Source organism: Micromesistius poutassou (assembly GCF_964030765.1).
Source record: "Micromesistius poutassou genome assembly, contig: SCAFFOLD_4322, whole genome shotgun sequence".
Lineage (NCBI taxonomy): Eukaryota > Metazoa > Chordata > Actinopteri > Gadiformes > Gadidae > Micromesistius > Micromesistius poutassou.
In genome coordinates this window covers 1-22,831 of record NW_028180469.1, presented here as the reverse complement: position 1 = coordinate 22,831, position 22,831 = coordinate 1, and the positions used below count along the sequence as shown (strand labels likewise).

General features: G+C 44.9%; 1 protein-coding gene across 1 annotated transcript; it reads left to right on the top strand.

Annotated features, from left to right (window-relative positions):
• Positions 1-3,798: 3,798 nt before the first annotated feature.
• On the top strand, positions 3,799-19,608 carry LOC311370762 (uncharacterized protein; the record flags this gene model as incomplete). The annotated part of the gene is made up of 9 exons (XM_084489080.1): positions 3,799-3,872; positions 5,025-5,143; positions 13,207-13,268; positions 13,469-13,563; positions 13,971-14,064; positions 16,628-16,778; positions 17,322-17,447; positions 18,874-19,003; positions 19,434-19,608. Coding segments are annotated over 9 exons (1,026 nt in total), but the record flags the coding sequence as incomplete, so codon positions are not given.
• Between the last annotated feature and the right edge of the window lie 3,223 nt (positions 19,609-22,831).

Below are 22,831 nucleotides of genomic sequence, written 5' to 3'. Positions count from 1 at the left end.
GGCCTGCCTTCCCGGCCATCAAGCTCAGGCACGCCATATACACAGGAAGGGCAATAATTTGATGGAAAGCATGTCAACAACTTTGGATTAGATGTATAAAAAGGGTTGACTTTATAACGTAGGAAGGGACGATCTGGCTTTCTTTGCGTTATCCAGCGGCGTTCAGGTCAGCCGCTGCAGCAGAAGTAGGTAATAAGAACTGGATGGAGTGGGAGCGATACTGTTTTTTTTTCTTTCTTCTCCAAAACGTCGCCCCGCATTGTTAGGGTGTATAATTAAGACTTCATTGTGACAGCCATTGAGAGAGGTCTAATGAGGCCTCTGATGTATTCAACGTGAATATGAATATTGAATTTTTAATATTTTATGGGTTTCTAATTGCCCTGGTTGCCGTTAATGGCTTTGTCTGTTGGATATTACCCAGACAGAGTGTGAGGCGTAATTGTCTCTAAAACCCCGGAGTTGAGTTGATCTAATAGTCACAGTCGCACGCGAGAGACACTTTTGTTCTCTCGTGATTTCCGTATTCGTATCTCCGGGGCAAGAAATACAAATCTTGACCGAGGGGGGGGGGGGGGGGGGGGGGGGGGGGGGGGGGGGGGGGGGGGGGGGGGGGGGGGGTGGGTGCTCTCCGGCTGCAAATACATTTAAACTACACCTCCCCTTCCACCCCACCAGCAAGACGCATGTATATATATATATATATATATATATATAATTAAAATATATCACACACTATGCGCTACCTTGGAATAGAGTTTAATGGCCGTGTCGTTTCTTTGTAGAGCATGTCCGCCGGCCTTAATCTTCCCCGTCGCTGACATCTTAATAACTCAACCCGCTTCATCCATTTCCACAGGAGACGCCGGGATGCGGGGGAAGGATTAGTTTAATGAATTTGACAATTAGTAACAGAAGTTAATGACTGCATGGGGCTAAGTACCCTGATGGACAGAGCTGGGGGGACTGAGCGCCTGCTTTGCTCTGGGCTATACATCCTCGTTAATAGCTGGGCTGTCTATGTGGGAGAGGGAAGAAGGCAAGAGGCTGGACCCGGCCTTTGTTTAGTCTGCCTGGGACGCGGCTCCTTTGGAGGCTGGTGGTGGTGGTGGTGGGGGAGTTCATCGTTGCCTTGCACTTTAGGCCCGGATTTAGTCATGCTGGGTGGGCATCCATTAACCCCAAACCCTCATGGTACCTGGAACAGCTGATCCGATCCTAAAGATCCATCGAGGGGTTCTCAACGGGGTTCAACCTGGGGGAAAAACGGACTCAAGATCACAGGGAAAAGATGGACGTTTCTCTGTGTTTTATTTTAACGGGGATCCCATGCCAGCAGTCATGAAGACGAGATATGTGGTTTGTGGGTTGGCGTAGTCCTGGTGACCTTCTGCCTTGATTTATGTTATCGTTGCCATTGCTCCTCACCCAGATCCCCCCCCTAACGCAGTCAAAACACCACTTGGGCCAGATAGCGCTCATAAAGATTTTATCGAACATTATACTGTGGTTCATAAGCCGCCTCTTAGCCTTTTCAAATATTCAGACCGTAAAGCATTTGGATAAATATTTCAACTAGCATAAAGTCTTAGTTTGTATTTTTTTTACAACGCCGTGAGTACACATGGTTGCAGGTACGCATTCACACAGATTTATGCATCCCTTCCTCCCCCCCCCCCCCACCCCCCTCCTACTTTAAATTACTTCACACGCTTTTCCCACAGTAGACGGAAAGTATGTCTAGAATTCACACAATCAAATTGTCTCAGTTTGTCTTGCGCAGCATTAGCAAGCTCCTCATTCCTCCCCGTCTCCCGATGATAGTCATAATGGCAACCATAACAAAATCATATCCAAAAATAACCTTCCCTTTCTCCGGGGCCTCTCTATGAGTCCCTCTCAGTGAAACGGCTTTAGCAGTTAGCCCCTCCATTGGAAAACAAGTAGTGCGTGCTGCGAAAGCTAACCTCTTGTTATCGTAGGGAGGATCGGTCCGGGGTATTTACCGTCTGTGTGATAATTGTATCTGTGGTGAAGTGGGGAGAGAAAGAAGGAGAAAGGAAAACACGCTTTTGGTGTGGCTGGAAACCTCCGAGGCCTCGTCTGATAAACACCACAGTATGCTGAGGGAGAAATGGACAGAACAAGTTAGAAATGAGAGCAAGACAATGCCTAGCAATAGTCGCTGTTGTACTCCTCCCATGCTCTAGAATGTCCTCTTTGGGTCGTTGTCTTTTGTTTTCCCCTTTTTTCCCCTTGTTTCATTTCTATTTTTTTTCTATTTTTTTTTTCTATTTATACTTTCCCCACTTCACCAAATCTCTCACTCCTAATTTGCCTCTTTAGGAAGTGCGCATGATCAGTGAATTGGTTTAGAGTTTATATTTGTGAATCTGTACCTTGAAATACTTGCTTGAATCTCTTGTAGCTCTTTTCGGCGTTAATGTTAACAACCTGGTTCAGTTGCAGTCACTGTATTGATTTTGACTACAAAATATGCTCGATTTTTAGTAGTATGGAATTTCCAAGTCAATGTGTAAATCTGTTGTGTTTATCTTCCTGTCAAAAGTCGAATTGTAGGTCAAGTCATTTTTTTTTGTCTCTGTGTACAATATACATGTGTGTGCGTCTCCAACTGTACATTTTTGGGTGCTGTCCAAGTCTCATACCGTGCCTCGAGGATGCTTTGTGGCTACTACAAACACATACACACAAATACACACACACCTTTATCTGATTAGCTGCGTGTAGCTGGGGCAGTGTGTGGATTTTTTTTCTATATTTATGTGTGTGTGTATATGTGTGTGTGTGTGTGTGTGCACGTGCATGTGTGTATCTGTGTGTCAGGCCCATCGTAGCGCAGCACAAAAGCCCCAGGCAGGGCACGGATTTCATTTAGGAAAGTATCAAAGGTTTACACGCTGTACGCTTTAATCAGCATGTTTATCAGGCAGAGAGAAATTGCACGAAGGGACCACAGGGGCCATGGCGGGGAGGGGGAGGGGCCGGGGGAGCAGGGAGGGGGATATCTTGAGGACCAGTAGGCTGGGAAATTGATAATGGCTACAAGGTAATTTAGTGAAAGACCGGTGCATCCCCATGCCGCCTCTACCCTGGCCTCTCATTCTAATTACAACCTGTGTTATGTTCTAATGAAGCCGCAGGTGTGTGTGTGTGTGTGTGTGTGTGTGTGTGTGTGTGTGTGTGTGTGTGTGTGTGTGTGTGTGTGTGTGTGTGTGTGTGTGTGTGTGTGTGTGAGTTATGTTCATGTGCCGTTGTTTTTATTATCAGTAATTCAACCATGACGGAATATAATGCAGTCGTTTATCAAAATTGTGTTTCTCTGTTATACAATCTCCTAAATGTGATGGTGTATCACAACAAGTTTATCTTAATACTTATTATTATTATTATTATTTATATTTGTGTTTTATATATTTAGAACACACAATGCCCCTCATGGATACACAGAATTTCTGAATGCAAGGGGGATCTTTTAATGTCAATAACTGAAAAAAGTTATCTTAATCAAATCCAAACTAACCACACACAGAATCACACTTTGAATGTTTACTTCCTGACAATGTGATAATGGACTTGTTGTCAGCATGTAATATTGAAATGTTTCCTCTTTTTTTTTTTTGCACCTTGCCATATTGTTTACAGCAAACGGGTGCGTTGCGCTGATGGATGATGATTGATGCATCTCTCATCTCCTTTATCTGTCTCCGTGGGAATGACAGTGGAACAGTGTTTGAAGAAAGGCTCTTCCCCTGTTTCCTCTGCCTGTCCTGACAGGAAAAAGAAGCTGTGGAGGCAGTGTCTGTAGGGGCCATTCTGTCCGACTACCAGAGGGTCCGCGTGGAAAATGTGTAAGTATGACACGCACGCACGCACCCACGCACCCACGCACCCACGCACGCACGCACGCACGCACACACACACACACACACACACTCACACCTTCTCTATGAATATATGTCAATACGTAATTATTTACAAATGATGATATATAAAGAAAATCAACCAACGAAAACATTGGAGGGCCATGATAAGACCCATTGTGTCGCTCAACTATTCAACCTTAAAATGATTAAAAACAGAGTTTCAAAACTTTCATCTCTGCGTGTTAATATGGCCGTTAATGTCAATGTAAATCCTCCAAGGCATGCAATTGTGCTGTGTAATTATGTGGCACTGCAACAGGGCTAGTGTTTAGCGCACCTATTATAAGAGTTGTGTGTGTGTTTTTTTCTCTTTTCTTCTCATTTCTTTTTAAGCCATTGTTCTTTGTTCTTCCTTGTTCTCGACCTTCGAGACCGACCAGTGCAATTTGAAGCATGGTAGCACAAGTGTCTCCTGTCTTATATTTCCAACAAAACCACAGAGCTCTCTGCTTATGAACAAATCCTGCTGTCAATCAACCTTTGTTCCCACTTACTCACCCCAGACACACACACAGACACACAGACACACACACACACACCTCAAGGCGTCTTCTCAGCCTCTGACCTGTTGCGACTCTGGTTACCTGCACGGACCGGTGTACCTGTGCGCACGTGTATGTGCGTGTTTGACACACGTTAATGCGCCAGACAAGTAAAGCTTAAAATGGTGCCTTCTCAGGATAATTACTCCTTTGCCTTTTCTCAGACAATAGTCAGTGTGTGGGAGTGTGGTCTGTGGCACTATCAAAGGGCCGGCCTGCCCACAAGTGGAGAAAGTTGAAGAGCCTACAGTTGACACGTCAATCATTGTGACCTCAGCCGATTACTATTGAGTCATTTAATCACACGCTTCTTTCCAAGTCCAATGTGGGTTTTTTTTAGCTACAGGTCATTTAGGAGCACGTAGAGGTCATGCGTACTGCTCAAGGATTGCATACAGGTATTCTGTGGACGTTGGGGATTGAACCCAGAACCTTTCACCTGGGAGCAGGACTAGACATCACTAGACTACCCTGGCCCCTAGCAGATACTCAAACGTGATCAACTCTTATGTCACATGCTGCCGTCCTCCCGCAGGTGTCTGCGTCTGGGCCTGCAGTCCCTGGCCTACATGTGGCGCCGCGACCAGGACTCCCTGCTGTCCGACATGATCTCCTCCGGCCTCCACGCCATCCTCATCAAAGTAGCCTCCTTCGGTCAGTTCGTGTCACTCTCACGCCCATATCTCAGAAACCATCGGCGACGACGATTTACTGGCAATATTTCTGGGGGTTCTGGTGTAGCCGGATAACAGATATCCGGGCCACGACTTCGACTTCCATGCGCCGGTCATTGTTTTGCAGTCCGATTAGCAACACAAGCCGCAAGAATGGAATCGGAGTTGATTGATGACGTCTACAACCGGATTGTTTCACAATTACAGAGTCTGATGTTTCTGTTAGGTGTTTCAGATCCAGACCACATTTCGGCTTATCTCTATTACCAGATATCAAAGCTTATAAAAAACTAAATCGTTGTCAGTTGATAGCCACTGGGTTTCGAGATTATTGCCCTCCATACAGTTTGGGTGCATTCAACCAAAACTCTAACGTTATTGGTCAATAGTATTCAGACTACAAAAAGACAAAAAAAAACGTTTACCGATACCAAAATCCAATCTCTTATGCAAACCGTCGTCCTTCCCTTTTCTCGGGACAGTGGCGGTGCGTAGGTTGTAGTCGCTCCCGACGTCCCCTTCTCGTACTCTTAACGTTTGGTTACTTAATCCCTGCCCTTTCATGGCCCAAAAAAAAAAGGAACAAAATCCCGCCACGGTAAGACCGACTTTCTTCTTCGCTGATGAAAGGGCCGAGAGACTGTGGGGGTGAGCGAGAGAGATAGGAGGGAGGGGGGGGGGGGGGGGGGGGCGAAGTCGCGGTGCTGTTTGTAATCAGAGGAGCGAGAGGGAAAGTAATGCCCAAATCATTAATCTAAGGCTTAGCGCTGACGCTGAGACCTGTGCCAGCGGCGAGAGCATTCAGCCAGAGAACAATATGAAAAGATAAGAGGCAAAGAGAGAGGAGGAGGAGGTAACTGTCGGGGTCTGAAAGGGGGGGTTGGAGGGGGGGGGGGATGAATGGGGGGATTGGGGGGAGGGGGGTAATGCATAGTCAGTTTGAAAATGGATTGCGTGGATTGCGAGTGATTTCACCGCACCGCTAATGAAACCTGTCAATAAGCGCGGCGCGCATAGCCATTGTCTCCAACCAGCATTCTGTACTCGGGCTTGTGCATAACTCCACCTTTGTGGTCCGTGAAGTGCAGATTAAAATCTAATACATCTCATTTACCTTCTTATTCATCTGCTTCTTTTTCCATGTGTCTCCCTGGCACTCAGAGGTGAGGTTAATGGGGCTGTCATCTACTCTGTCTACCTACCTGTTTTGGAGCCGGAGGACAGAGGGATTGGATTACAGAATAACAGAAGAGTAGAGAGAGAGGGCGAGAGGGAGAGAGAGAGTTTTTCTTTCCTTCTTTTTGTGGGTACACGGTGGGGGTATTTCTAACCTGTATCTACTTGACTGGGGGTACGGATTTCCTTTGACCACGGCGGTGATAAATGATGATTACAGCCACAAAAGAGTCTTTCTTTTTTCATTTTCAAACCGCGCGTGGCGATAGATCACGATGCAGACACTGTTTACGTGCTCCTTAAGTGCTTGTTGTCGCCTTTGGTTGCAACCTGTTAAGGAGAGGTCTCGGCGAGACCGATGACCCGCGGAACAAATTCAGGATTGTCTGCATGTCTGTCAACACCGTGGATGAGATGAACGAGATATGAGCTACACAAAGGAATGCCTAGGATGGGCCACCACCCATTAATCCTTTGCGCTGTATCCGTCAGATTTATTTTTTGATGGTTTAATGAATGGCACAATGATTATCAAAGTTTGCCCAAGGCCTTGTCATGGTTTGTTTGTTAAAAGAATAGTGTGACATTTGTTTGCGACCAATGTTTCAACATAGGATGATTGTGCCCAAATATTTATTTTTAGATTTATTTTTTTACTTTGTTGCATTGTTCACATTGAGCGTTTGACATCTATGACTATGATCTATGACATCTATTACTCTAATTGGAATGCCCTACACCCATTGAAGCAATGGTAAATTATAAACGGTAATGAGTGAAGTTGGTTGACCCTTTTGTTTTAAAGTCAACTGTCTGTTCTGAAAATGAGGCACTCAATGAACCCTATGACTTCTCGTTTTTGACAAAAATCCCCAGAACGCACATATTCTGCAATTCCCCTGCCCCCATATTACAATTACAAAGAAGCATTACCTCAGGTGTACCGGAATGTCTATCTTAGCTAGCTGTAGGGCTTCTACGATGTGGGGGGGGGGGGGGAAGAGAGAGAGAGAGCGTGAGAGTGCACGTGCATGCGCGTGTGTCTGAATATGTGTTTTGGCTACAGGTAGAGAAAGAAAGATCTTATCACCCTGACTCCTCACCTATCCCGGGGCGGGGGGTAATTAGAAAGCAGAGAAGTGAATAGGGTTGCGGGAGCCCAGGGCACTTTAGGCACCACTCACATAATTGCAGCTTTGGCGGGAGCAGGTCTGAGCAGTGAGGTGTGCTGTTTTGGGGAGATTGGCTGACAGAGGGGCGTACCCCTAGGCCTTAGGTGTGTGTGTGTGTGTGTGTGTGTGTGTGTGTGTGTGTGTGTGTGTGTGTGTGTGTGTGTGTGTGTGTGTGTGTGTGTGTGTGTGTGTGTGTGTGTGTGTGTGTGTGTGTGTGTGTTTTTGTGAGAAAGCGAGAGGGAGAGATTTGGAAGGATTTACTTGCACGGACCTCAGTGGGAGATAAAGAACAAGTCTTGCAGGGCAAAGGTTAAAGCCACATCTGAAATGGCAGCCAAAGTAGCTCATGATATCCTGTGGTGTTTGGACTGAGTAATATGGGTTTCTTCTTGTTTGCTAGAACTAGTCTAGAGGAGCTTAGTATTCCTTCGTTACCGACTTAAGAAGAGGGATGAAAATGAATGGTGAACGGATCAAGAAATAAAAGAAAATGGTTATTTTAAGATGACAAATCCGAGGAGTGAAAAGACAGCTGTCCAAACGCAGGATTATCTTCGAAGTAAATTCTCTTGTAGTGTTCATTTTTAATAACAATGGCAACCTTAAACCCACACAGAGATAGGGAAAATTCCTGTCTTTGAAGATGCGGAAATGCATTTGTTGTGACGTCTGAACTTTTCCTGAAAAGGTTGATCGCATCAGGATGTCAGAAGTCACCTCTAATTGGCGGAATAGATGCAGACATAACAGAGAAATACCAAAACATCCTGAACAACCAGGGATTCGTATTTTCGGCATTATCTCGTCATCATACATCATTTACAAGCATGGTAATTGGCGATTCCAAACGGGACCGTTAAATATTCATGTAATTAGTTAATTGATTGATTAGCGCAGGTGGCTCCGGGGTTGCAGGTTCAGCGTCTCCTCCAGCAGTTAATTGGTCCTTAGCTACATATATAATTGGCGTGTGTGGAATCAAGGCTGATCCGTCGGAAGCCCTTTATCACTGCGTGATCTTTGCTGCTCTCCGCAAACGCTCCCCTTTGTGTTCAGAGGGAGAGGGTTGTTGCGTAGATATATATTTTTTATTGCCTCCATACAGCGTTTGAGCCGCCGCCATGCTAATTGATTGAAATTGAATGCCGCTAATAATACAATTAACATCACGTGCAATGTATTTCACATTTTTGATTACCTTTGTGAATGCACATGCATACCTGTAACGTTATGTTTTTAGTCAAAGTACATTGTGTGTTACAGCAGAATGAATGAAGATGAAAGTGATAATACAGTAGTCGCCAAAGCCGTATATTATAGACCGAAATGTATGCAAATATTCACTGCATAAATAACTGTGCGGTAAATGACTGCATACTAAAGAAGGAAAAAGTCCTGAACGAACAATATGCACAAACAATATGCTTTTCCGTTCAGTAGTCTTTCAACTAATTTTAAAGACCTGTTATTGAAATGTACACCTGACAGTAATGTTCTGGCATCTATTGTTAACTGGTATGGTAGTGAAGCTCTGTGGCAATCCAAACAAAGCAAAGAAAGACAGTGGCAGCAGTGATGAATTAGTAGCTTGAGGTGCTACAGGATAACCTTGGCTCGGGTCACATTCTCTTTTCAGCCTCCTGCCCAGAGTGCGGGTTAATTGCGTTTTAATTTAGTAATTATAGAGAACATTATAAATCAATGTTGCAGTTTTTTCCATCATCAAGGACAACACAAATATACAAATGATGTTTAATCTGTTTTACTATTATTTATTTATTTGTTTGTTTGCTGCTGGTATTTCATGATTTCAGATTAGCATTAGGACAAAGTGTCATTAATTGCCCACTAGCAAACCCTGTTTTTGGGTCAAAGCGATGCACAATAGATGGATTGTTTCCTTGGTTTTTGATGTCTCAAGGCATCCATCATACCTATTTGTTCTGTTAACCCTCACCTTGGCCCATTCCCTGCCAACATTAATGTCTTTGAACAGAGTCATCAAGTAAGTTCAAGGGTTAATGATCAAATGAACAAATGGTAGAAGCTATGATCATTTATACATTTTTCCGCAATATATACGTATATCCTCATTTAGCTCAGCCTAGAAAATCATTGAATTGGTTCTGCTACTTTTTTATCGAACTAACTGGTTTTTAACGGCACTGTGTAATTGCACACCTCTTAAATATTATGGATTCTATGGTATTATTTTCAACCTACTACCCATATCATTCATTGGAAATATTATTCTATTCCCTTTCAAATATAGGCTTTTTTATAGGCCCTTTAGGGTGGCCATATACCATACGATTTGATGCGATTATACTGCTGCAGACAACTTTTCTGTTATCTGAAAGAAATTAAATTAGGTGAAATGATTGCAGTTTCCCCATCGGTGTCTGGGTATGAATGTTTAAATGGTCACAAATTAAATTGAAGCCGTCTTAATGCAATCTGTTTCAAATCAGGACTACAATAATGGCAGACTTGTTTGATATTATTTCAAGACCTTAGTTATGGATCATCTTTTGTTCAGTACTCACCAATCTGATTAGTTCTCTGGAGATGTGAACATACAACGAGATAAGTTGTTCCTAACGACACATCGTCAGCACAATGCAGAACACTTAAAATTCAACAGAAAGTGCCACTGAATAGATACATCCTACTGTAAAGGAAAAGTTGTAGGTGCAAACCGTAGAACAAACTACCAATAGTTGTGGTTTGGAATCTTTATTTGATTGTGACTGATAACAAGCTATTGTATAACAGTATCTAGGAAAAGTGGCTTCAAGTGGGATAAGACCCCCAGGGCTTTAGAAAATCATGCAGTGAGTGAAGTACTTTTTAAGCCTGAACAACTTTGAACAAAATGTATTACAAGATGCTATTTAAGGAGATAGGAGATTGGATTGAACTTTGTTATTTTCTAAAGTCTTCCAAAGTAGTGCTTCCTCTTAACATCTTTTGTTTGTGTGCATGCGCCATCCTTTACAGTTTCTTCTGCTATTTTCTTTTCTTTTCGAGATTAAGATTGGGTGATGGTGAAAAACTATTGTTTTGCCAAAGGTCTTTGAAAGCATTTTTTCTGATGTAGCTCACCTTCCACCAGGGAAATGACTATTTCTTGCATTTAAAAGCCGAAATGTTACCCACCGTAAATCCAATTTTCTCTGCCTTTTCTCTCAGAAGTGAGGATTAAAGGTGTTCCGTCAGTCAGCATGCAAGATCTAAAGACAACTCCTGTATGTCGATGATACTCTACTCTACAATATCTCAAATCTCCTCCAGCTTCTAATTTAGCATTAGGCTCAGTGTATATATCAGAGCCTGGGCAAATTCAGATCTACTTTCAATTAAATGGGCTGCCTGCTGCCACTGGCTTACATAAATCGACCTGTTAAAGGTAGGCACAAGCCAATCAGGCTTGCTAAAAAGCATTAGTCAAAGGCTTTGCCCACCAAATAATTGCCATTGAATTTCAACAAGGGGGAAATGGACTGCAGAGTTCATCTTTTCATCTTTAAAAGCCTTGTATTTCATGAATGAGTTGTTCTTTCAACGGACTCAGGCTTATTATTCAATTGTAGTACTTTTATCTTTACAATGCAGCAATTGTATTTTCCTACATTTTTGCACTATGATTATTTTACATAAATGGCTATTCCCAACACATGCAAGATATAATTTTTATTAAATGCCTTCTAGGCTAGACTTCATTCCTTGATAAGCCCAACAACTTATGATGAGGCAGTAAAGCGAGATGTACTTTCTCATTACATGAGTCTTGTTTTAAAAGTTCACCACCTCTTAATGGCGGTTTTATAGAATAACACAGGATAAAAAATAGCCTTTTTAAAAGGACAGCCATTCCTCTCGGTCTTCCTAAATGACGCTATTCTCTCCGCCAAAGTGTGGTCTTTGCCGTCTCGATTGGCAGACTAATGGCCGCTTCTAGTGGGCTTATTTGGGTTTAATGTTGCATAATGAGGTTAGGTAATTGGGTTTAGGTCAAGTTGTTAAACGGGTCGAAAAGGAGACGGCGATGGGGAGATCATGCAAATGAATGCTGCTAGATTTGGGGGAGACTTATATGGGTTGGTGGTCGGGAAGTCGTTCTCCTCCTTCCTGTAAAACGGCAGTGGTCCCTCGTGGATTCATTGCACCCATCTCCATCTCCACAACAGTTGTGTTAACCTTTTTAGTCAATCAAGGACGTCAATTAGGAGACACTCGTACAAGTGTTAAGTGTTCCTTGGGACAGATTCTATCGTTTGAATGGCACGTCATTCGGACGTCATTTTCACCAACGGGCTTCCTTCACATGTAATTCTATCATCCCGCCCGTAAATATCAAATCATGTAGCATGTATTATTTAAGAGAAGGAAAGTTAATGAACACATTAAAGAAAAGGCGACATCCCCTAGCAATTTGAAGCCAATCATTAAAATGTGTTAAAAGGCATGACTAATTAAAGGGGCTATTTAAATAGGATGGAATTTTAATGCTCTCATCCCCTACCCTCTCTTGCTCACACGCTCTCTCTCTCTCTGTCGCTCTATCTCTCTCTCTCCCTCTCTCTCTCCCTCTCTTCCTCTCCTCATTACCTTTGTGGCAGGGTTAAGATGAGACAATGTCGAGATTAGATATTCTCACACTAATTAAAGACCATAGATCCCCTGGGAAGAGAGTAAGGGCTTCTTCTTCTTTTTCTTCTTTATTCACCCCATCATCTACACCCTCTTTCTCCACCCACCCACTCTCTCTCTCTCTCCCTTTCTCCCTTAACTCCCCTCCCCCTAGAACACTGGGTTCTACAGTGAGCAAGAGAGAGGGGTGGTTAAAGTTAAACTGGTTAAACTGTCAACACTCTTTCTTCCATCCATCCCATTCAGACCCATCCACCCCGACACTCATGCCTCCCCCCATGCCTACTTCCACATGGGACAACCAGGGATGACACATTGACCTTTGGGGTTGTCAGGGCAAAGGGAGGGATTCTCACCTTATGATTCATTTGATCCTGTAATTGAACACATGAACCGGACTGCGTGGCCAAAAAAGGTGTTTGAATCGGATTTGATGGGGAATTACACGGGAACAATTTGGAGAATCAAGGACATGGAATATGTCAGAGATTGAGCGATAAAGTGCATGAGTGGGACTGAAGGATAAAGACCCCGCGTCGCCCTTCCCTTTTCCACTGCTGCTGCTCTCTTCCCAGGCCTCCGAGGCTCTTCCACACCCCTTCTGGGCAGGAGGTGGCGAGGGGAGAAGGTAAATAAACATGATCCATTCCCCAATGATAACGTTCTCAAAGGGGGAAACATGATGAGGGAGGCTTTGGCCACAGACCCAAAACTGTTGCCCTTACCCGGAGAGATCTGTGTACATGACTCGCAAAGTCAAACAAATAGATCTGGCATGCACGTTTACGTTTCTTGATGTTGATCAAATGTCTCTCTCTCTCGCTCTCTCTTTCTCCCCATAGTATTCTCTCTGTCTTTCACTTTTATACTCTCTCTCGCTCTCTCTCTCTCTCTCTCTCTCTCTCTCTCGCTCTCTCTCTCTCGTTGTGTACAAAGGGTGTGTTCCATTTCTTCCCTCCATGCGCATGTTTCCATCTGTGTGTGTGTGTTTGTATATTGTGGCGTGTGTGTGATGTCTGTTTATCTGTTTCATTGATACCAGGCCTGGATCCTGACAAACACTTGGGGAAACAGTTGGCAGACATGCAGCCTTATCTGAGACAGGTAATTGGTCATTGGAAGTTATTAATTAACTTTAAAAAAAAACAGTCTCCATTTTCTCTCAGTGTAAATATTTGGGCATTTCGGAAATTAAATAATTACATTTTTTAATTAGTTATTTATTGTATTTTCTGGAGTTATTCCTAATGTTCTTTAATGGTTTCAAGGCTACAATGTTTTGTCATTGTTTCTTTGCGGTGTAGCTATCCGAAAAATACGGCGTCCATATATGTGGTGAAGGTGGAGAGTATGAGACATTCACTCTTGACTGTCCTCTTTTCAAGAAGAAAATAGTCATGTAAGTAGAAGGAAATAGCCACAATAGAGTACAATTAAGTAGTCACATTAGTAGGAGAAAACTAGTCACGTAGATTTGTGGAGATGTACATTTTGAATATATACGGTTAAATAATAAGGTTGACATTATGCAATTAGTCTTCTTATCAAAAAGGATAAAATAAAAAGTAGAATAAAAGTCACACAAGCAGATGGGTAACTTCTGTGTCTTTTGGTCATGTAAAAAGAAAAAAATTATAACATATTAGTAATAATTTCATAAGAAAATAGTCATTCAGACAAGAAAAGATGGTCACGTACAGTGAGTGTAGTTTGCCTGTCTATGAAGTTTACCCTCGCCTCTCAAAACTTTTGGACAGTGAATTTTGTAGCGTCTTCTCCTCCACGTCCGTGTGTTACTCTGTGCAGCGATGCGATGGAGACAGTCATCCACTCGGCAGATGCCTTCGCTCCGGTCGGCTACCTGCGCTTCACCCAGATGCACGTCGAGAACAAACACACCGTGAGTTCCCCACTTCGGAGAGACAAGAAGGCAAACACACACAGCCAGGAACACAACTTTCTGTGCACACAACAGTGTTGTTCAATGCCAGTCTATGTGGAAGCATTCATTCTACTTGAAGAAGTTTGAGCTGTTGGAGTAGTGGGGGGGAGGGGGTGTGTGGGGTTGATGGGTGTTTTAATCCCGCAAATCCAAGTACAAAACTGTTATATTCCCCGCTAGTGCCTGATAACTTTGTCATAGAGATGAGAGCAGGAGAGAGAGATGATTACATACTGAATGGAAGGCAGATAGAAAAGCATCTCTCTCTCTCTCCCTCCCAACCCCTCTTGCGCTCTTTCTCTTTCTTCCTCGCTCCCTCGCTCCCTCCCTCCCGCTCTCTCTCTCTCTCTCTCTCTCTCTCTTTTGTCTCTCCCTCCCCCTCTCTGTCTCTCTGTCTCTCTGTCTGTCTGTCTGTCTCTCTCTCCCTCCCACTCCCTCTGTCTCGCTCTTTCTGTCTCTCTCCAGCTCTGAGCCTCTCTCTCTCTCTCTCTCTCTCTCTCTCTCTCTCTCTCTCTCTCTCTCTCGCGCTCTCCTCTTTCCCCACATGGCCTACATTTGACGTCTGCAATATTCACTGCCGCCCCAAACGAGGCCCGGCCTAATATACATGTCGGCTCACATTAAGACGCTTTGCATTAAGGTAGCGGGCTAAGCGGACCCAGGGCACGGGCCGGGGCATGGCGGGTCGGGGGTGGCTGGAAAGGGGGGTGGTTGGCGTTAGACACTAGAGTTCTGTTCCAGAGGGTTGTAGAAGAAGAGGGGGGTTGGGGGTGGGCGGTTGCAGTGCAGAAGTTCGGACCCTCCTCTGCTTTGTGTTTGCATACTTCATTTCCTGTGCAAAGGCCCAGAGATTGAGGAGAGTGCGGTGGTTTTTCGGTTATTTGCAGTCATGGCCGTTATGGTCTGAGCTGTCCGTTTTAATAGCGCATCTAGCCTCTGATGAAGGTCCCTGGCAGCGTTGGACGGTGCAATGCTGCTGGTGGTGGTGGTGGTGATGGTGGGGTGGTGCCACGGTGGGGATGGGGTGGAGTGGGTGGGCCGAGGGCATGCTAGTGGAGTGTGGCCACAAGCCTCTCGCTCACTCCTGGTCACAGCATGTGTGTGTGTCAGTGCACATGTGTTCATGTGTTGTGTACAATATGCAATCTTCTGTGTATTTGTGTGTGTTTGTTTGTAAGGGAAGTTGCCGTTTGTGTGTGTGTGTGTGTGTGTGTGTGTGTGTGTGTGTGTGTGTGTGTGTGTGTGTGTGTGTGTGTGTGTGTGTGTGTGTGTGTGTGTGTGTGTGTGTGTGTGTGTGTGTTTAAGTTTACAGCCTTTTAATGAACTTTGCCGGGCCATGGGAGGTGATGTGTTGTGGACGGAAAAAACCTCCTCCCCCAACACAACCTCACTGACCCCCAAGTCTAACTCCCTGAAGCTATACATTCTCTACTCCCTGCCTCCCCCCCTCCTCCCCCCCCCCCCCACACACACACACACACAGCCACTGTATCCCTCCTCTCCACTCCCTCCTTCCCGAGGTTGGGGGGCAAGAGCAGTGCAATCCAGGGGCTGGGATGGGAGGATGGGGAGGGAGAGTGGGTGGTGGGTGGTTGTGTGGTGTGTGTGTGTGTGTGTGTGTGGGGGGGGGTGGGGGTGGGGGGGGGGGTGGAGGACCAGGGGAGAACCTGCCCTGGTGCACAGCAGTCTGAAGCTCTTCTCGTCAGGGTGACAGATCGGTGGTGACACTGGCACTAGGGGAAACCGCGCCCGGCGCAGGGGGTTGGAGAGCGGGGGAAGGCGGGGCAGAGCCGCCGTCATTTGCCCTCCGTTAATGCTAGTCAAGCTTTTTTTTGTTGTTGTTGTTTGTTAGAGAGAGAGAGAGAGAGAGAGAGCGAGAGAGAGAGGTTGGTGGGGGGTGAAGTATAATTAATTTGATTATCATATGAACTAATGCAGTTGACAGCAGATGAGAGGGGGAGTCAGCAGTTGGTGGGAGGCTAGGTAGGTTCTGGTAGGGGGGGGGTTGAAATATGAAATATGTATTTTAACGGGTGATGCCTCTGAAGGATTTGGCAGGTAATTCGGATGCTGCCCAGAATGCTAATGAGTTGTTATTTAGAGAAAAGGAAATAGGGGGTGTTTGGCGCCATGTATAAATAAACAATAAATAAATAAATTTGGTGAATAAAAAGCCCGGTCTCGCACCGCTAGTCATACGCTTTAGATTGACACGCGGCGTGATTGAGTTTTCAGTATCGGGGAAAAACTGTCGCTCTATCCACCCAAAGCATGCTTACCGTTAGCATGCGTTCCTTTTATTTATTTGCCACAACGATAGCCACAGCTCCTGTCACACTCATAACCGACCCCCCCCCCCCCACCCCACCCCATCATTCTCTTCTTACAAAAACTTAATTGAACAGCGACGTCTAACCATACATCGCTCTGTCTTTCCCGGCTAAAAGGCTGAACTCTTCTCTGGGACTGATGTGTGTCTCTTCCCCTCTGTGGTTGCGTCCCCCCCCGTCGCTGTGAGCAGGGGGCGGTGGCGGACCCCGTGGCCCGCGCTGGCTGTCCTTGCCAGGAGGCCCGTGACAACAAGACGGAGGAGGTGGAATATGCTGATCAAGCGCCAGACAAGCGGCAGGAATTTGCATCAAATTGTGGCCTCGCTTGTCAGCAGGGCCATGGTGAGATCTATACGTTGTGAGGTGTAAGTGTGTGTGTGTGTGTGTGTGTGAATATCTGCATATATGTGTTTGTGTGTGCGTGTGCATGTGTGTGTGTGTGTGCGTGTGTATGTGTACATCAACATAAATGTGTGTATGTGTGTTATACACAAGATAACAGTCCATATGTGTGTGTTGTTTGACATGGCTAGGTGTGACCAGTGCCATGATGCGCTAGCATGTTTGATTGGCCTTTTTCTTTTTTGACAGGGTCTCTCATGTCGGCAACATTTATGACAGTTTTCTGAAATCATTTACCCTCTGGTGTAATTTTGTCATGCATGAATTTCTTCCCTTTCTTCAACCCCTCCCCCAACGCACACACACACACACCCTTTTACATCCAACCCTCCCTCACACGCACACACGTATGCCCAACAAACACGCACGTACAATACACAAGCAAATACAGACGCACAAACACACACGCAAGCCCCTCACACACACATCTCTCATGCAAACACACACAAACTCACTCCTTCTCCCTGTTGGATGTTCTTGCAGGGCTGTCTCCCACCTGGTCACCCAGGACCACTAGTGGGTATCAGTGGATCACCGGCATCACCGGGCAGCAGATTCCAGAGGCCGGGATCCAGGCCCAGACCAACGCAGCCTTCAGCCTGCTGCGAGGTAAGAGTGGGTGGATCTAAGCTGCTGGGTCCAGTGACCACAAAGGTGGACCGTGAGTGAAAGTGAGATCCACACTGGTGAAATTATAATGCTGATGGTGAAGATTGGTTTAAGATGAATGGTGGAAAATGTTTTTATAGAAATTATTTTTGGGTCGTGACTTAAGGAAACAAGTGTGGTCGCCGAGGCTAGAAATGCTGATATAGATAGCAAACTGAGATTGAGATGTCCTCACTCCAAAAGAAAATAAACTACTACTTGGGGATTGACCATGGGGGGTAAACCATGGGTTATTTAAATATATCCCCCCCCTTGGTTCTTTTCTCCTTCTCCTTTCTTGGTTAGAAAGACACTCTTGATGAGGCATTCTAACAACGGTGCATATTCTTGACTGAAAATGACTGCTATTTTAGAGTAAGCATACCAAGAATACGAATACTGCCCCAGTCCAGATGGCAGGGCATGTCGCGAAGCAGAGACAGACACTTCAAATCACCCACACACACGCACGCACACGTGCACCACCACAAAATAACCACCATGTTGGCTTGGTTATCGTTTTCTGCCCCGCAGAATTTTAAAACTGCACCCCTTTATACATGAAACTCTAGTCTTTAGTTTTGCACTCTTTCTTTCATTTTTTGGGGATGGAGCCAGAGAAGCAAAAAGATGAAAAGCATATTTAATGTTTATGGTAGAGCTGGGGCTGAAAGCGCCTTCACAGGGCAGAGACAATATTAAACAAGTTAATATTTAATGAACCACCCCTTTGTGTGAGGGGTGAAGTGCGCCGATATGCTGGTGTCTGCACTGGAAAAACAAACTCGGAGCTCTTGTGCGTGATTGTAGCGAGAAAGGGCTCGCTTTTGAGTCTTCTGCGTTGTGTTTGTATCCGCAAAATGCCTCTGTGTGCACAACGTGTGCCTGTCTACCAAAGCGAACCAACAAAAAAAAGAAAAATCCCAGTTCAAAGCAATATCAACACAGCAAACCTAACACATGTGCATATGGAAAAATATAGACCGAATGTCAAAGAAATAATGAGGAGGAATATGTCTGTTTGTTTTTTTCCTTTTTGATATTCATATCCGACGACTAAATTGAAAGTATCTGTTAAAAATTGTTATTAAACAGAAAATGTTTGGTACGCTGGTCACTGCCGGCGTTTAGGGCATGCTTGCGGCTTTACTGAAGATGTGTTTTCTAATACAACAAACCACAGGTTTTGATAAGCTTTGTTAGCGCTGGCTTGTTAATGGGCAACAGTAATGCACTACTACTACTATTACTTTAAAGTTTATTAGAAGGCATTTTTTTCCGCAGTAAGATATTGTGCTGCTGTTTCTCAGTAATTGTCAGGTAGCGGTTGGGCTGCTTGGTCAGGGATACAATGTAATGTCATGTTATATCCTTTTGTGGCCCCAAGCTGAGATGGACAGCCAGGGCTGGCAGATGAGTCACATAGTCCTGGTTCACCTGTATGTTCGACACATGGAGGACTTTGCTGCTCTCAACACCATATACAAGAAGCACTTTGGTGTCAACCCGCCATCCAGGTAAAGAAAACATCAACCACCACATACATTGTGGCCCCCATGTTTCTTCAATCCTTGTTCACAAATTTTATTCACCTTATTTAAGTTTAACGACACTACTAGGAAGGTTTCTCCCATGATAATCAAAGGACTTTTTCCTTTCTCTTTGGAGGGCTACGCTTAGAGGGTTGTCATTAAATATGTGAAGCCCTTTGAGACTCCAACTGTGATTATAGGCTATAAAAATAACATTGACTTAACTTCACTCGACTACTATAATAATATTTAACATCGTTTTCATGAGTCAAGTCTACATGCATCGGCCTACTTAACAAACAGATTAAGTCAGTGTATTCTTTGTGAACCCCAGCTCTGACACGTCTTCTGTGTCCATCTGCATGTCTGCCACTCAACCATGCCATCTCTCCAACTCCCCTTCCCCCCATCCCAGGGTGTGTGTCCAGGCTCCTCTGGCCGGCGGACAGCTGCTCCAGATGGACTGCCTCCTCCATCACTGCAGCCAACCCTTAGAGGACGGCTTCATCATCCAGAGAGAGGCCCTCCATGTCCAGAGCCTGTCCCACTGGGCTCCAGCCAACATCGGGCCATACAGCCAGGCCCTGAGGGTAAGGGGCTCTGCGGGTGATCAGCAGGGGGTGGTGCGGGCAATGCAGACCCCCACTTGGTATCTTAATTCTAGGTCTAATCTTGGCAAACTGAGGGAGCATGACTTGGCTCTGTTTATCTTGTTGAACTTACTCCACTTCACATTGTTTTCTCTTCGCCTCGGTGTTAGACTCTGACAATGCTTTTGACGTCTAAAGGCAATGTGCATTCAATGCACGGGCATCACTCTACATCATACCCTTCTCGTGTGTGTGTGTGTGTGTGTGTGTGTGTGTGTGTGTGTGTGTGTGTGTGTGTGTGTGTGTGTGTGTGTGTGTGTGTGTGTGTGTGTGTGTGTGTGTGTGTGGTCGCGCGGTCCCGCGTGTGCCTGTGGGACACCTAGCCAAACAGAGAACCTACCTGCGTTTGTTATGCCCCGGTTACAATGCCTTCCTCTCCGTCGCAGAGAGCCAGCGTTCGTCTCCGTGTTTGCACTTGTTTGTAAATGATATTGTTTTGGAGCCGGGGAGGAATGCGGCGCACAAAGGCGGCGTGGAGGAAGCGTGGGATGTGGTTGCGCGCTCTGCTTGGCGCGCTTGTTTACCCAGTGTGTACTTTAGAGGGATTGTAGTTGTCAAGGTACTGTCAACAAGGACCAGTGTCCGTCTCCCGCGCGCCCGGCCTTGATCCTTCAGCCAAATCCCCGCCAGTGAGTGAGAACATGTGTGGATCAGCCGTTCAATTACGACTTTGGCGGCAAATGTACCCAACGCGACATTTAATCCGCTTCAAGGACCCCGAGCAGGGGTGAATGGATTCCTGTAAGGCAACTTCTGGAGTCGGGTTCGGGGGCCGTGTCAGTAGTTTTGTAGTTTCGCCTGTGACGCATTATTCCCTCAATGGAGTCTTAGTGAGTTATGAAATTGAAGTGAACTACTACTGCTGTATGTATGTGGAGAGCAGTATAGGGTGTTCGGCTGTTAATGCGCTTAATCCTTTACGTCAAAGCTGCATTTTTTGAGCATGGATGGGGGGAGAAGGAGGGGGGGGTTGAGTTTGTATGCTCAGAGCTGTGCAAAAGGGATCTGGGGCGCTCCCGCGATTGTCTCCCAGCATGCCCTCCTCCTCCTCCTCTCCCTCCCCCTCCTCATCTTCCACGCTTCGATGGCTTAATTAGATCAAAAATGTATTAACAACTCCTCAGCACTGCCTGGGATTTTTACATATTGATACAATTAGCCCCTTGCTGTCTGCATGCATATGTAGGGACCCCCCCACCCCCACCCCCCCATCATAATAACCTGCCCCTCTCGATGACGGTTGCTGCGTTCCGCCGCGAAGACAGCGCTCTACGGCAACAACACGGAGGCCAAATAACCCGCAGCCATATTTTTTCCCCCCGACTACCTCCAGTCTCCGAAGAATAATTGGTAATTAAAAGTGGAGTGCGATTGTACACAGGGACACGGGAGAGGGATTTAAGCTTCTAAAATGATATGATTTAGGTTCCTAATTATTTTCCACACTGAATATCATCATCAGCCATGTGAATCTGATCTATTTTTTGTTGGGGATTTGACCAAAAAAAAGAAGGAAATATGACACTATGAAACTATAATAAATAGCTATCTGGCTAAGCTTAGGAGAGTTAATGTAAAGTGTTATTAGGTAATACAGTCCCACGTATATAGCAGGTGCGTTTAGCTCTTTGTAACCGACTAAACACTATGTCAAAGGCGAGGAGCCTGTTTGCTGGTTGAGCCGGCCTGGATAATTGATGGCGATGCTGGGTGAAGCTGGCTCCCCTTATGTGTCCCTGTGGCCTGTGAGGAAACACATGTGGAATGACAGGACCAGTGGCTCCACCACCAGAGCTGTACTGTTAGAGATGCTGGTGGTCACTGTGGGTGTGTGTGTGTGTCCAGGGCATCTAACCCTGGATGCTAGACCTTGGAGCTCCCTCCGTCCATGGATCTATCTGCTCACTCTGACTTGTCTCTATATTGCCCAGGCCTGACAGACACATTTGACATTTTGGTGTAAATTATTTATTCACCTTTATGATGTCATTCATAGTTGTTATTGTATGTCTGTTTGTTATTGCAGTATTTTACTTATAGATTTTTCTTTCATAATTCTTTGGTTTTGAATTGAGAATATGTTATGGGGGTTTGTGGTCCCAGGGAAGCAGGCAATACAGTCTGGTTGGATTGAAATCAGGATTCTAAAGGAATTCAGGTACATTTTCACTCAAACCCATCTGTCCAATCAGCCTTTTTAATGAAATCTCCCTTTTGTAATCGTGATCAAATGAGCCGTGGTTCTCAAAAGCAGGTCAAGAGAAATCTCAAGCATGCAGCCTTTTCAATCACTGTTCATTGATCAGTGCAACAGCAGAGACACACATACACTCGCAAGGTTTGAGTGTGTGTGTGTGTGTGTGTGTGTGTGTGTTTGCACCACTGCACAGGTTTATTTGTTTGATTTGGGTAAATCAACAAAGGTTCATCTACGATTAATCGTCAGATCAATCAATTAAATATTCTGTTGCCAAAATATTCATGGTTGACAACCCTAATAAAAATGTATAGATTGCTTTAAATTATGGTTTATTATTGCAGGCTCTCACTTTGGGCCATCTTTTTATGCGCCGTTCTGAGGTCATGCTTAACATAACAGTTCTTAAAATGTTAATGTTAACCTTAACATTTTATGTTTAACTTTTTCAACTAGTACAAAGTTCCCAATCCTTTCTTATAATACAATTGAATATAGTTATCTAATGCAATTCAGCCATCTTGGGTTTTAGCTCGAATAATATAATTGTATTTGAGTGTGCCCCTGGTTCATCCACCATTTGGCTATTCAATGAAAAAGCTCTTGGACATTTCGGCTTTTATAAAAAAAAATAAAAAGGGTAACAAAATGTCTCCTTACATGAGCTGAGTAATGGCAGACGGTTAAAAGACGTAGTTAATAAGGCATTTTCTCCCCATGATTGCACGGAGTCCGCTTTTAGACACACTCAGTTGCATTAACATAATAGCAGCAAAGAGGAGCACAGGGCTATTTTTTTTTGTCAGTGATGGTCTACATTTTTACACAGAAACCCATTTATCCCCATAACACGCGATTAAGCATGCAACTTTCCAGTTGTACCAAATTGACCCGTCACTTACCAGCGCCTTACTTAACAGCAGGGAGTCCCAAATTGCTGTGTTTTTTTTATTTATTTTTTCAAAT